The sequence below is a fragment of the Nipponia nippon genome, unplaced genomic scaffold (assembly GCF_047370975.1).
Source record: "Nipponia nippon isolate SJK-2023a ecotype South Korea unplaced genomic scaffold, ASM4737097v1 scaffold_5, whole genome shotgun sequence".
Classification (NCBI taxonomy): Eukaryota; Metazoa; Chordata; class Aves; order Pelecaniformes; family Threskiornithidae; genus Nipponia; species Nipponia nippon.
This window is the reverse complement of record NW_028262369.1, coordinates 82845821-82859053: the sequence shown is the minus strand read 5'-3', so window position 1 is coordinate 82859053 and position 13233 is coordinate 82845821. Positions and strand designations below refer to the sequence as shown.

Sequence of the window (13233 nt, the reverse complement as noted above, 5' to 3'; positions counted from 1 at the left end):
TCTTTATAATTCTTCTCTGACCTTCTGTTGTTGGCCCTTTTGGGTCTAAGGAAGGCCTTTGTATTTTATCCAAACAACCTTTTATATATGCCTAATGAGAGTGAGTGGCATGCATGGAGGCTCTGGGAGTCCTGCTTAGCTGAGGCCTGTTTTCAGCTCCCCAGTACAAGGAAGTCACTGACATACTGGGGCAGGTCCAGTGGAGGGCCATCAAGGTGGCTGAGGGCTGGAGCACATTACTTACAAGGAGCAACTAAGAGATCTGGGTTTGTTCAGCCTTATGAAGCAAGGGTCAGGGAAGGCAACTGTGTAAGCTGCAACACAAGGTATTCTGATTAGATACTAGGAAAGAAAGTTTTTACCATGAAAGTGGTCAAACACTGGAATCAGATGCCCAGATAAGCTGTGGTTTCTTCATCCTTAGAGATATTCAGCACTGAACTGGACAAGGACCTGAGCAACCTGATCTAGTTGTCCCTGCTTTGAGCAAGGGAGACCAGAGACTTTCAGACATCCATTGCAATTAAATTATTCTTTGTTCCTGTGGCTCCTCTCTAGGGAGGGTAAGCAGGGAAGTGGAGGTGAGCAACTGTCTGCAGGGGCTAGGATAGAATAACAGATTGCCACGCAGCAATGAGCTGCCAAACAAGCCAACAGCCACGGCATCTCCGTCTGACTCGTGCGAGGGACTGGAAAGATCCTCTCAGCCACCTCCTTGTCTCACCTGTGCCTTGTGGGAACTCTGTAGGTGAGCTCGCCGGGAGTCGGGTCTCGCTCTAAGTATTCATTCAGCGTGTCCAAGGAAAAGAGCCTCCAGAGGTGCAACTTGCTGATACTGCTGGCACTCCCTGCTGAACAGGCATCTGTGATGCACAAAGTTGGGTAGACGCCTGTTGCTACGATGCAGCAGAGGGGCTGCTGCTCCTCTTTTGTGATCGCAAGATCAGTAGCTTGGGAGAGAAAGAAACACCAAAAAGTAGTCATGCACCATTAAGGGGCAGCTGTCTGGGACGACAAAATGGAGAGGGCCTACCCAGATCAAAGAAAGTTTCCAAGCTGGAAACTCCTTGTCTGACTAGTCTCTTCTTGTACAAACACTGTTCCCCACCTCTGAACATCCCTGTCACCCCTCTCCATGCCTTTTCTAGTTCAACTGCGTTCTTTCTCATACAGGAACCAATCCAGATCTGCAAAAAGGCCCCCAGGTGCATAGGACTGGTTGCATGAAGCTCCCAGAACGTGTTTCAGGACACATTGTAAAAGGCCATGATCATGCAGAGGAGCAGGGAATCTTGTGACCACAGCAGCAGGAAACTTGGAGCTCTCCCTGTCTGTGTGTTATGGCTCAATCATATCTGACCCCAAAAGGTGCAGCAAAAAGGAGACAGTGCATAGGATCTGGCTCTGGTGAACTGCTCAGCACAGGGCTTTCTTCAGGCAGGACTCATACACCTGCAACTGTGCAGCTGAGCCTGCTGCACAGTCTGCTTGGTTGGGAGAGAATGATTTTCCCAAAATACCCATCTCTCACCTGTGTGGGTGCAAATAGCATATTTGATTGACCAGGTGTAATGCAGCCGACGGGCTGGCCTGACTGTTACTTGGACAAAAGCTTTTGACCTTGCAGGGATTGTCCCTCTGGACTGTTCCAGCTCTAGAGCTGTAGGAGAAAAGAGATGGTATGAGCTCTTGGCGCCACTGATCTCTCTTACACCACATGTCTGTTCAGCACACAGTTCCCCAAGCCTACCTGCGTTCAAGCCACTGCTCCCCCGTGCCTAAGTGTTAGGACCAGCTTCAGGTGTTGAAGTTGGGATTCCCAGACTACGACTGTAGGCAGCTCATTGGGAGTACCCAGCCTGCCTTTGGCCAGCAAAGAACAGGGAAATTCTCCAGAGGAGGTCCTCTAGAAAGGCAGCCAAGGGTTGCACTCCACCATTTTTTCTGGGAAGCTCCTTTGTTTAACTCCCTTCTCTGCTGAGAAATTGTGTCTTATTTCAAGGTCCCAGTTAGTCTAACTTCAATTGTCAGGCTCTGGGTTATGCTTTTTCCAGCAAGATAGAAGAGTCACCTGTAGCAAATCCCTAAGCAACGGAGCAGATACTTCTCAGTCGTTGAGGGATTTCTTCCTTCAGCACACACATAAGATGATGTAAATGACACTTACTTACACACAGGGTGAGAGTGCACACACCCTGCCTGCATTGTTTCAACAACTGCACTCTGCACGCCTGTGCACCTCCATGCAAAAGCACCTTCACGTCCTTTGCAAAGTGCAAGCACTAACACAGGATTATAATTGCCATCTTACCAGTGCTGTGCTCAGTGGCATAACTCTGACTTCTGGCTACCTTGTTTCTACATCCCAGGGCCTGGGTAGCCTATTTACCACTGGATTGTAAGGGGAGCTCATGCAGTGGAAATTCTCTCTGAAGAGAGTCTCCTATTTTGTCCTACTTAATTATACGTGCTTCAAGATGGATCTTTGAAATATAACAGTCTCCTAGCCCATGAAAATAGTTTTCTTCTGTCCTTAGTAAATGTAAAAAACCCTTGCTGCTTTGATTTTTCTCAAATGTACACACATGCTTGCAAAAAACAAACTTTGAACAAAAGAACAGCATAGAAATTTTTTTATTAAGTGATGGGAACCGGAAGCTACTGATGTTTCCAGATAAAGATTTAGCAAAGTTAACATGACAATGAAACATTTCTACCACTTGCACAGCACAAAACAAGCTGCTTTGCTGTACCCACACACAGAGATTGTCCCACGTCTTCTCAAGCATACTTTTATCATATAAAACGTGGGTACCTTAAGGCGCTTAAGAGAATCAATGCAATCTAGCCAGCAAACAGCCCAACCTCCGAGTTCATGCTAGAACAATTTTGCAGAAAAGAGGGGAAGGCCAAGGCCTCATCCCATGCTAATTTCCTTACCGTACCCAGTGGATCGCTGCGGATCTCCTCAGGGTCACAAGGCCCGGTGATCAGTTGTTCCACGCTGAGGATGTACTTCAAAGAACAGACCCCATCATTTAGCAGTACAACGCTGCAGCTTTGCAGGTCACCAACCAGAACATTTCCAAGGTCCAGGTGCTCCTTTTGTGCCTGGAATTCAAACCCGCCGTGCAAAGGTCACTGTTACATGTCGAGCGTAGCCACCACTTATCTCTCCACAAGCTGATCCCTTGGCACGCACAATGCAGTGCAAAGGGTTCCCTACTTTGTGTAGGACCTGGCATGTCCTGGGAGATGTTCTAACAGGGCTGCAAGGGGCTCAATCTGTCCTCCAAATGCTTTCTCCTACTGTTATTTAGGCTGCTTGCTGGGTAAAATGCAGCACATTTGGGGCTGTGGGGACACTAGCTGGCCAGCTGCACTTGGCGCAAGGGCTGAGCTCTGTCTGCCGGTCCTTCCATGACTGCATTAAGAATCTCACTCTCTTTTGGCTAGTCATCCACTCGCATGCAATTTATAGTGACTAAATACCTCTAAGACCTTTCTACCCCTCCATCCAACATGATTGACAATGACTTACATAATATTATTTTATTAGCTCTGATTCCTTAAGAAACTTGCCTGAAAATGAAGGTGTCTGCACAGATCTGCAGATAATAGGAGGAAACCTACATTGTGGCCACACAACTTTAACAGTCAGGTTCACTACGCTTAGAGATCGGACTGACAGCAGAACAGAGAAGGAGAGCAGACAGAACGAGAGGAGAGAGCTGGGAGTCCCAAGGAGCCAAATGGCTTGTTCGGTTCAGTCTGAAACAGAGGATTTGAGAGTGCTCTCAGAGGATTCAGGCAGATCACATTTGAACTGCCAGGACATTTACATCACGCTGTTGCCATTAGACTGCCAGAATCAGCTCTGCCGTCTCCACCAAAAGCAATGTCTGGGAATTTTGCTGTAAGTCCTTATTGGTTGTCTCCAGTACAGATTGTGCAAAAAGGGGAAGCCCAAGACCCCCATCCCACCCTAGTACGCCTCCTACTACCCAATGGGCCCCAGTTTCTTACCCTGATGGTGCCCAGCACCCCCTCTCCAACAATTCGTAAGGCATAACGGACACTTTTGGGAGACACAGGGTCTGGGCTTTTCCTCCTCACAAACACCACAGCTCGCAGCAGATACTTGGTTTCCTTGTCAGGAGTAAAAGTCCACGCTTGAGCCTGAAATCACAAGAGGGAAGGAGAGCACTCACAGGAGCTCCAGACCAGAGCCAAGCCTGTACACCACAACGGTTGCACTCAATGCACAGCCCCTTCCTCCATTACAGCTAACGTAGTCCACTACAGGCAGCTCTGGAGACACTCTCACTTCAATCCTCCACCATCTCTGCCTGTATCAAAGGTTCATATTGGGAACGCACGTTCAGATATTCAAAGCCAGGCCGTGGAGATACGCTAGTCCTTGCTACTCTCAAAAAGCACCCAGGAAATTCAGCAGAAGCTTAGAACCTGAATTTACAGGTGGGAGAACAGAAAAGCATCATAAACCCTCTCGTGCTCTCATTTGTCCTCCATCTATTAACACCTCCTGGTGCAGGACAAAGCTGCTGCTGCGATAATGCCCAGTCCCATCCAGGCTATCATTATCTAATGCCTGTTTAAGACCCATGTGGTCCTGTAGTCAAGGAGGATGTCATCATGTTTGGGTAAATCCACATCATGGGAACCAGCACGACTGCAGATGCTGGCTAGCAGTCCAAGCTAAGACACTGGCTGGTATTCTTCAACTTCAGCATTAATGACCAAATGATTGGCACCACTCACATTTCTGCTCTAAACACTCCACAGCTGTATTGTAGAGAGTAAAATACAACTTTGATAGAATTTGAACTTACCATGGCTTCACAGGGCTGGAGGATCCCTACAGCGGGGCTGACAGACAGGATCTTGCTGTCAGACTGATGGATCTTCCATGTGAAAACCATGGGTAGCCTTGTGCAGTTTTTTATGGTATACATTCGTGTAGATGAGGTCCCTATATAGAGTGGCTTGAAGTATAGATTTCCATCACCTTCTAAGAGCAAAAGAAGGGACTCCCCACAACTCTGGAGAGCAATCTCCTGTAGAATTAAGGGAAAAGTAACAGACATTAGCTAGAAGTCTCAGCTGCCTCTGGAGGGACCTTGCAAAGATGCTGCTCCTTCCAAGAGAGAAGCAAGAAAAAACTGGGTCTGAAGGAGGAGGGGAAGGACTTTAGGTTGTGCTGTTAAGGAGGGCCCTAAGCATAGCGTAGTGCATTCCAGGAGATGAAAACACAAGGGAACAAGGGGTACAGGATGTCTGGCATCACAAGCACCTTCCATCTGCAATGTTGACCCCACCTTAAATGTTGAAAATGTTGTTTCATTCCTATTTCCAAAGGGAAAAATCCAAACTAACCATTAGGAGATATAATGGGGCACAGTGCAAGTCACTGTGAAAAGGGAAGACTACAAGGGAACAAACCTTTCTCACCATCTTCTACTTCCCTCTCCCTACCTTGGTGTATCCAGGACAAGAGTTCAGCTGCAAAGGCAGGACATGCTGCTGCGAGACTGTGTTAACTGGGTGAGTGGAGAGAAAGAAAATCTGGTGGCCTCCTGGCATGATGTGTCCTGAGCGGGGCTTGAGCAAAACAGAGGGACAAGCAGCTTGGTTCACACTGAAGGTTATCAATGAGGTGCCCGTGTTCAAAAGCAGCATACTGCAGTAGGTATCAGTGTTAGGAGCCACAGGAGGAAAAGTCTGGTGGAGACAAGCAAGAAGGGTTGTTTGCACTGGATTTAGAAAACCAGCTTAAAGAAAAAGCTTTCACTATGTTGAATTCCAGGTTCCAACAAGCACTATCCTGAGTCTATGGAGACCTTCGTAACTGCTTCTCTCCAAGGAAAGAAAGGAAATCACCCAAGGGAACACAAATTACAGTCTTTTCTCTTCCCACAGTGGCCCTCATCTTTCATAGGCTCATGGGACCAATGAAGCTACTTTACTTATGCCATGCTTTCTGTTCATCCAATAAGCGAGCTGCTTGCTGGGGCCTGCAATCTCTGCATGGATAGCGACCTCCTGGATTAAGAATTCCAGCAGGCTGGAATTTGCTCCAGCTCACACATATCAGATCCAGGCTGTATGTCCTGAACTAGCCAAGGGGATTTTCTAAGAGGTTCTCAAGACTATTCTTACTTCCTAGGGTCAGATCTCACTTTACCTCATAGGAACAATACTTTCTTGTGCTACGGAAACAGCAGGAAGAGTCAGGGAAACTTCCACTCTACCTTGCAACCACTTCTCTTCCATAAGTGTGGATTCTGTGTGCTGCCCTCCATTTGCCTAAGCGCATGCAGAGTGTCTGCGACTCCTGGGAGGGGACTAAGCACCCTCGTCAGTACCTATGTTTACTTAAACAGAAAGGAAGGAGATCCCAACAGCTTTCCTCTCAGAGCTAATGAGATGCTCGGTGCAACCTGACGCACTGGAAGCTAACGCAGGAGAAAGAGCACCCTACCTCTGTACCAAAGCGGGAGTCTCCATGCTATCAGAAACCACCTAAGCCACATTTCATGATGGTGCAATGGGAGACGAGGTAAAGGCTTCAGAGATAAACACTGGGCGTCTCTGCAAAGATCTAAATGTCAACCAGTTACACACCTTGGGGACATCCAGGACGTACTGTGGGATGAAGTGCTCCCGTTCTGCTTCATAGGTGTGTGCTCTCAGCCTGACAGTCAGGCACCAGGATGGACAGATGGTGGCATCTTCCTCAATGTTGCTGTAGTGTCTCAGCACCTGCAGGCAGGCAAGGGACAGAACAGACTGTATGCAGGAAGGGAGTGTGACAAGGTGCCCTCAAGTGCACATACCACCATGAGCAGGAGTTAGTTTCAACGACATCCCTTGGGCTGAGGAATTGACTTTTTCAGGAAAGAAGGACTGATCAGTGCTGGATGAAGAACATGAGTGCGGCTTTCCCAAATAGCTACATTTCAGACCCAAAAGACCACTGAGTGACTTTCAAGCAGAAAGACCTATCCAAGATATTCTGTGATACTACAAGAGTTGCTTTGGGGAAGGAGGGTCTACAGACACTCTAGTGCAGTCTGAGATACTTAGAGGTGCTAAAGTTAGCACTTAATGGTGAGTCACTGAAAATAATCATCTATCCTTTACCTGAGCCTAAGAAACTCCTGACTCTAAGGTTACTCCCAGATATCCTCCACACTGGCTTAGAAGGGAAAAAAAAAATGCAATAAAAGTAATCAACAACGTAATGAAGATCTCTCTCACCTACCAGGAAGTTTCTGGGTGCTAAAACTCCTGCAATTGGAGCCTTGTGTGATGTGAATCCCACATTACACAGGAGGAGAGGCTGCAGTGAGGTACAGTGCCCTCAGCAGCTTTACTTGTGGAGGGCCAGACACAAAAACCAAGTTACTGCCCATCACCCAGGCCACAACAACCATCCTTGTGCAGGCTCCCATCTACACTAATAGTGCAGTAATTCACAGGAATTCCTCCTTCAGTGAGGTGTGCATTACTTCACATTCACAGGGGGTAAGAGCAAGTGTAACTGCCTATATGCGTGGCCGTGGCTTGCTTTGCTGATTTATCTTTGCCAGGACAGAGATGAAGGAGAAATTTTAACCCACCAGTTATCAAAACAGCAGCCAAAGGAGTCAGTAAAGATGCCAGTTTGCCAAACTCAAAATGAAAGTTTCCATTTGAATTTTAACTCCCCCAAAAGCCTTTAGCCTGCAGTCTCTTACCAGCCCCTCTCTGGAAACTGGTCCTAGCAATTCCTACTAACCTTGTAGAAGGCAAAACCTTCCAGCTCTGCTGCATAGAGACTGTTGAGCTGAGTGGGCTGGAAAAGGACACGGAAGGCTGAAGACTTCAAAGGTGGGATGTCGCAGATTTCGGGGCTCACTTGGAAGGCACTGCCGTGGCTCGGAGTCCAGGCAACAGTGATCTTTCCTTTGGTGTGGTTGGTAACACAGAGAGGAAGCGGTTCTACCTTGTGGAGCGGCACGCAGCAACCAAAATCGTACTCCCTGGGGCTGACACTAACATGAGGGGAAAACAAGGCCAGGTCGCTGCTCACACCATCATAGAAATATTCAGTCATGGAGTTGGCTTCAGAGTATTCCTTGGGAGGCTTGTCCTGAGGGATCTACAGGATGGAAACATCTCAGTGTGAGCAGCGGAAGTGCGCCTGTGGGAGACACCAGGCACTGCAGTCCTGACTGCTTCACAAGCAAGAGGGTATGCAAGATGCACTTCAGTAACAGTTCCCAGGACAGCGCGAAGTCTTGGCTTCAAGCAGGCTCCTGTTTGTAAGCCAGTCCTCAGTCTGAAGCTACATGAAGGAAAAGAAGACCCCATGATTGAGTTAAAGCCAGAAAGTGGCTTAGTGGCTGAGCTTGGGTAAGACCCAACTGATCATAGAATCATAGAATGCTTTGGGATGGAAGGGACCTTTAAATGTCACCTAATCCATCCTCCCCTGCAATTGGCAGTGGCATCAACAGCTAGATCAGGTTGCTCAGAGCCCCATCCAGCCTGACCTTGAATGTTTCCAAGGATGGGGCATCTACCACCTCCCTGGGCAACCTGTTCCAGTGTTTCAATGATGCAGAAAGTTTTAGTGTGTGCTGGGAATATTAACAGCAGAGATACTAAAGAAATCAGTCTGGCACCTGCAAGTCCTTCTAGATCTGTCTGGCCTGTGCAACAGAAGCCCAGCATCTGCAGAGAACAGCATGGGAGTATCTTAGATTCCAGGAAGGGCAGCTCATACCTCGGGGGGCAGCATGAGGGCTCCCTTTTCATCCATCTGCAACTTCCCATCCTTCAGCATCACACTCAGGATATCAGGGGGGTAAAAGGTCAGTCCCCTCACCATGTTGGTTCGGTACCAGGAGAGGTGTCTTGCCTGAAGGATGGCTGGCTTAGCTATGTCTGAATGGCAGGTACCAAAAAAGTCCACATACATGGGTTCCTGGGAAAACACCAGAAAGGATTATAAGAAATGAACTGCCCTTCTGTGATTGCTTTGAGAGTTACATCATCCTAGTACTTCACTTCCAAAACCATGCCTGGGAAAGGCTTAGCATCTGCAATGTTAGACAGCCGTTTACTTTATGTCTTGATGTGGCCCAAGAACTTTCTTGAAACTGAAGCGGAAGTTGAAGGCACTCAGTGCACAGCTGTGCAGCTAAATTTAACTCAGAGACCTAAACGGACAGGAGCCACTGAGGATGCACCTCACCCCACCCGTAGGCATTACTGACTGTCCACATCAGCCCTCTACTGCTGATAGGAACCTGTACCACGGGGATTCTGCTCAGCAAGAGCCCAGGACAGGTATCAATGGAAATGCAGTGGGAAGAGATTTCCAGGGGCTACTAAGTGAGAGAGGCCAGCCCTGGTGGGTTACATCGGAAGAGCCCTCTGAGCTATCACAGTGGTGAAACCACCCTTTGCCTCTCATACCTGATGGTGGACAAGGCACACCACTCTGCGGTGATAGCTGATGGGGTGAGTAGGTCGAAATGTCACCTTCAGCACTAGTGTTGTTGTGCCCTCCAGGACTCCACAGGGGCGATCCAAGGAGAAGACGCTCCGTCTGCCGTCAATATCAAACTGGTAGTAGGCCGGGACATCTGAGGTGTTGCTGATTTTCAGCATCTGCATCAAACTTTCCCCAAGATTGATCCAGTCGAAGTCCACAGAATGTTGGTGCAGGGACACCAAAGGACCTAGTACAACATGCAAGACAGATCCTGGACCTGTCATAGCTGTTTCTGTCAACATGTTACAAGCCACTGTTGCACTTAACTGATCTTCCCAAACCAGAATCACCTCATCAAACCCACCAGTCCTAGCAAACAGCAGGACATTTGTTTCCAACAGTCTCACATCTGTCTCAAGCAAGTATAAACCCCAAACTGTGCACCAAGGACAGCCTGGATCCCAGCAGAAGGTAAGCATATGACCGAGGGCTGTGACAGTCCCTAGTCCTTCCCCAAGCACTTGCCCTTCCCCTGCAGTGCTAAGAAGATGACAGGGGAAAAACAGGGAAGGCTTTCACTCTGGTACCTTTACATGAGCCAACCACCTTCAGGACAGTCTGCAGAAGGCATCCAGCAGATGTGATAGTGAAATAGTCGGTACTGTGCTCTCCTACTGTCTGCGGCTGAAATCGTATGCACAAGACCAGTTTCCCTTCGGCAGGGACAACACCATGGGACACATCACAGGAGAAAACACGATCTCGAAGCAGAGGGTCTTTTGCTCTTTCTATCCTACATGGTGCATCCACCTGCAAGCAGAAAAGAAATAGGTTAACGAAGGAGCCAACAGGAGCCAGAATGGCTCAAAATGCAGGACACTAACCAGTGAAGAACTGCAGTTTTCAGCAGAGCTGAACACAACCAAGAACACCAAGGCTACTGCAGCCCAGCACAGAAATGCTATGCAACCCTGTCCTGCTGGAGCATTGCTGGCAGCAAGCTCCCACCATACACTCATAAGTCAGTGGGCCGCAGCAAAATGTCCTGGTGATCTCTGGGGTTGGAGTGCCCCTCCTGGTAGGGGGAGGATGGCTCAAGGTGTCCCCAAGGGCCAAAGTAGCCTAAGTGACTCCTGTGACCAGAAGGACAGGCAGGCAGATAACTTATTTCCCTCCAGCCACAGTCCCACCTTGTCTGGGGATTTTCTTTTCACAAAAAACCAAGACTGATGCTCTGACGTCTTCCTCAAACCCCTTAAAGAAGGTCCTAATCCTTGCCTGGGGATGCTGAGCACCACTGCAGTGTGAACGATAAGAGTACAACAAACAAGTATGTCTTTGCCACTCCCAAGTTGCAGAGCCTGCAGACGAGCCAGCACTGCTGTCATCCATGTCAGCAGTCTCTGAGTATGTCCAGCTTTTAACGGGGCTATGATGGGCTGAGCTGGCAAAGAGAACAAGGTGCTGAAATGCAGCCCACTTTACTTCGAGAGCAATTCACCAGGTTGCAGTCCACCGAGAAGCAGCACACCAGAAGATCCATCAGCTGTCTGAGATACATGCATGCCAATCTGAGACTGCCACAACTGCCACGCAGGACTGATGGGCTTGTCCAGGGGGAGGAGGAGAGCTGCAGGATGGGAAGGACAACAGCGGCTGCCTGATCTGGACCAAGCGCAGTGGGAAGCAGGCGGGAACTGCCATACCATGCTGCAAATGGATAAGTTTCTAGCACTGTAGCTGGAAGGCAAGGGTGAATAGCCTGGCTGGTAGGGGAAGGCTCATCATCTCTGTTTTATTCACACTCCCACTTGGGTTATTTTCACAGCATTAAGGAAGATACTCAAGACCACATTCCCCAGGGAAACATGCCTGCATGCCAGCTTCTCAGAAGAAGTAGTCTCGCTCTCCACATACCATGGACATGTTGAAGATTTCCACACACTTCTCCACAGTTGTCCCCACTGGCACCGATCCAAAGCACAGCACATCCCGAAACTTCCCAGGCTGTACACCTTCGTACTCTTCCTCTGTCACACTCACCCGCAGGTAGGGGTATTTGGCTGTTAAAGGGAATTATATACTGGGTTAGGAAAGAGAGGTGGAATCCTTGGATATTCAACGCTCAACTGGACAAGCCTCTGAACAACCTCAGGTAACTCTGACATTGGATCTACCTTCAAAGTTGGCCCTGCTTTGAACCAAATAAGCTCCTTTCCAGCCCTAATTTACTAAACTCAGTCACATCTTTTGTTTGTCAGTGGCCATATAAAGCACTTCAGGAAAGGACTTGCTAATGAAAGAATTGCTTATTCTAGCTTGCATCCAGAAAGCTTTAGAAATTTCCCTCTGGCCCTCTGTCTAGCAGGGACAGACAGAAGAGACTGAGTGCAGACAAGACCAGGAGTTTCTGGAGGTTTTTGCATTGTGCCAACGATCTCATTTCTTCCCCTCTGTCAGCTTAAGCAGGCTCCAGAAATGCCAGTTTGCCCAAACCATGCCACAGGGCATGTTGGACCCTGCTGTCTCTACGATCTCTTCAGATCACACTTCCAAACTGAGAATAGTATATTAGAGAATTTCACAGGCCACTTTCAAACCACAGGCTTCACTTGCTCATCAGTGTCTTGAGCCAACTGTGGCGCAGCCTCCCTGCAGAATGCTCTTCCACAGTTAGGGATGATACACATTTATTTCAGTCTCAAATGCAAGATAGACTCACCCTGGGCTTTTAGCTGGATACTCCTTTTTTGTTTCTCTTCACCTCCAAACCAACATGTTGCTGCCACATCATACACCATAGCCTCCTTGGGTTGGAAGACCACCTTGACCATGCGCTCAGCACCTGGGCTCAGCATGCCGCAGTCAGGAATCATGTAGAAAGGGCTTGGCGTCTCCCAGGCAAACGCGGTAACAAGATCACTAGGAAATGAAGATACGTTTTAAGTAGATGAATGGATCCTTTGCTGCCTGTGCAATCACGCATAGGATGGACCTTTCCCAATGGGTTATTCAGTTAGGATGTGAAGCAATCAATGTTGAATGGCAGAATCCCTAATGCATCTGGGCAAATATGTGATGCTGGGAAGAAATTTGTCTCTAGTCTCTGAAAATGCTCTGTTCACACTTTAATGAATCTTATCTATTACATCTAAGGACTTTATTAATGGCCATAAAATTTCTCAGCTTCATCATGTGACAGCAAAAAAATCAGCTCCAGAATGAAGTATTTGCTTTTCCTGTATCTAAATTTGCTGCTACTTAATTCCATATGAACATTTGTTCTTCTGTTATATGCCCAGGTGAGAAGAGAGAACTGAGCTATTTTCCTAATACCTCATTCAACTCTCCAGAACTCCCTTTACTTGTTTGATTTGTGCAAAGAACATGACATACCATCATCTTTTTATATTTTATTGATTCCAAGCTGTGTGTTACTTACTGTCTATATCCTCCACCACCCTGGACCCCTCAGTCAGCACAAATGATTTCTCTAAGGGGAGAATGAATCACTTGAAATGGTTTCTGGCTGAATCCTTGCTCTGCTTAAGGTACATGTGCCCTCCCTCCTTTCTACCCTCCTACCGCATCAGCTGACTGCTTTGGGGAGCACAGGCCATTTTCCAACTAGTAAAGGTTATTTTGCTCTCAGTGTAAATGGTTGGAAGGAACTTCATCACTGCACTCCTTTCTACAATACTGACTGAGTTACTGTCCTTCCCTTATTA

The 13233-nt window shown here is 47.9% G+C and overlaps 1 protein-coding gene across 3 annotated transcripts in view; it reads right to left on the bottom strand.

The window, feature by feature from the left end:
- CFAP65 (cilia and flagella associated protein 65) overlaps positions 1-13233 on the bottom strand; it is a 32838-nt gene that overhangs the window by 15982 nt on the left and 3623 nt on the right. For 2 of the 3 annotated variants that reach the window (XM_087732505.1, XM_087732508.1), the window contains exons 5-17: positions 12228-12427; positions 11423-11568; positions 10093-10315; positions 9487-9752; positions 8792-8992; positions 7802-8164; positions 6646-6783; positions 5497-5742; positions 4854-5078; positions 4027-4179; positions 2946-3111; positions 1532-1660; positions 725-950 (exon numbers count right to left, since the gene is read on the bottom strand). In XM_087732505.1, the coding sequence (XP_087588631.1) occupies positions 725-950; positions 1532-1660; positions 2946-3111; positions 4027-4179; positions 4854-5078; positions 5497-5742; positions 6646-6783; positions 7802-8164; positions 8792-8992; positions 9487-9752; positions 10093-10315; positions 11423-11568; positions 12228-12427 (2682 nt within the window). The remainder of the gene's footprint in view (positions 1-724; positions 951-1531; positions 1661-2945; positions 3112-4026; positions 4180-4853; positions 5079-5496; positions 5743-6645; positions 6784-7801; positions 8165-8791; positions 8993-9486; positions 9753-10092; positions 10316-11422; positions 11569-12227; positions 12428-13233) is intronic. The other variant, XM_087732506.1, reaches the window with a different exon arrangement.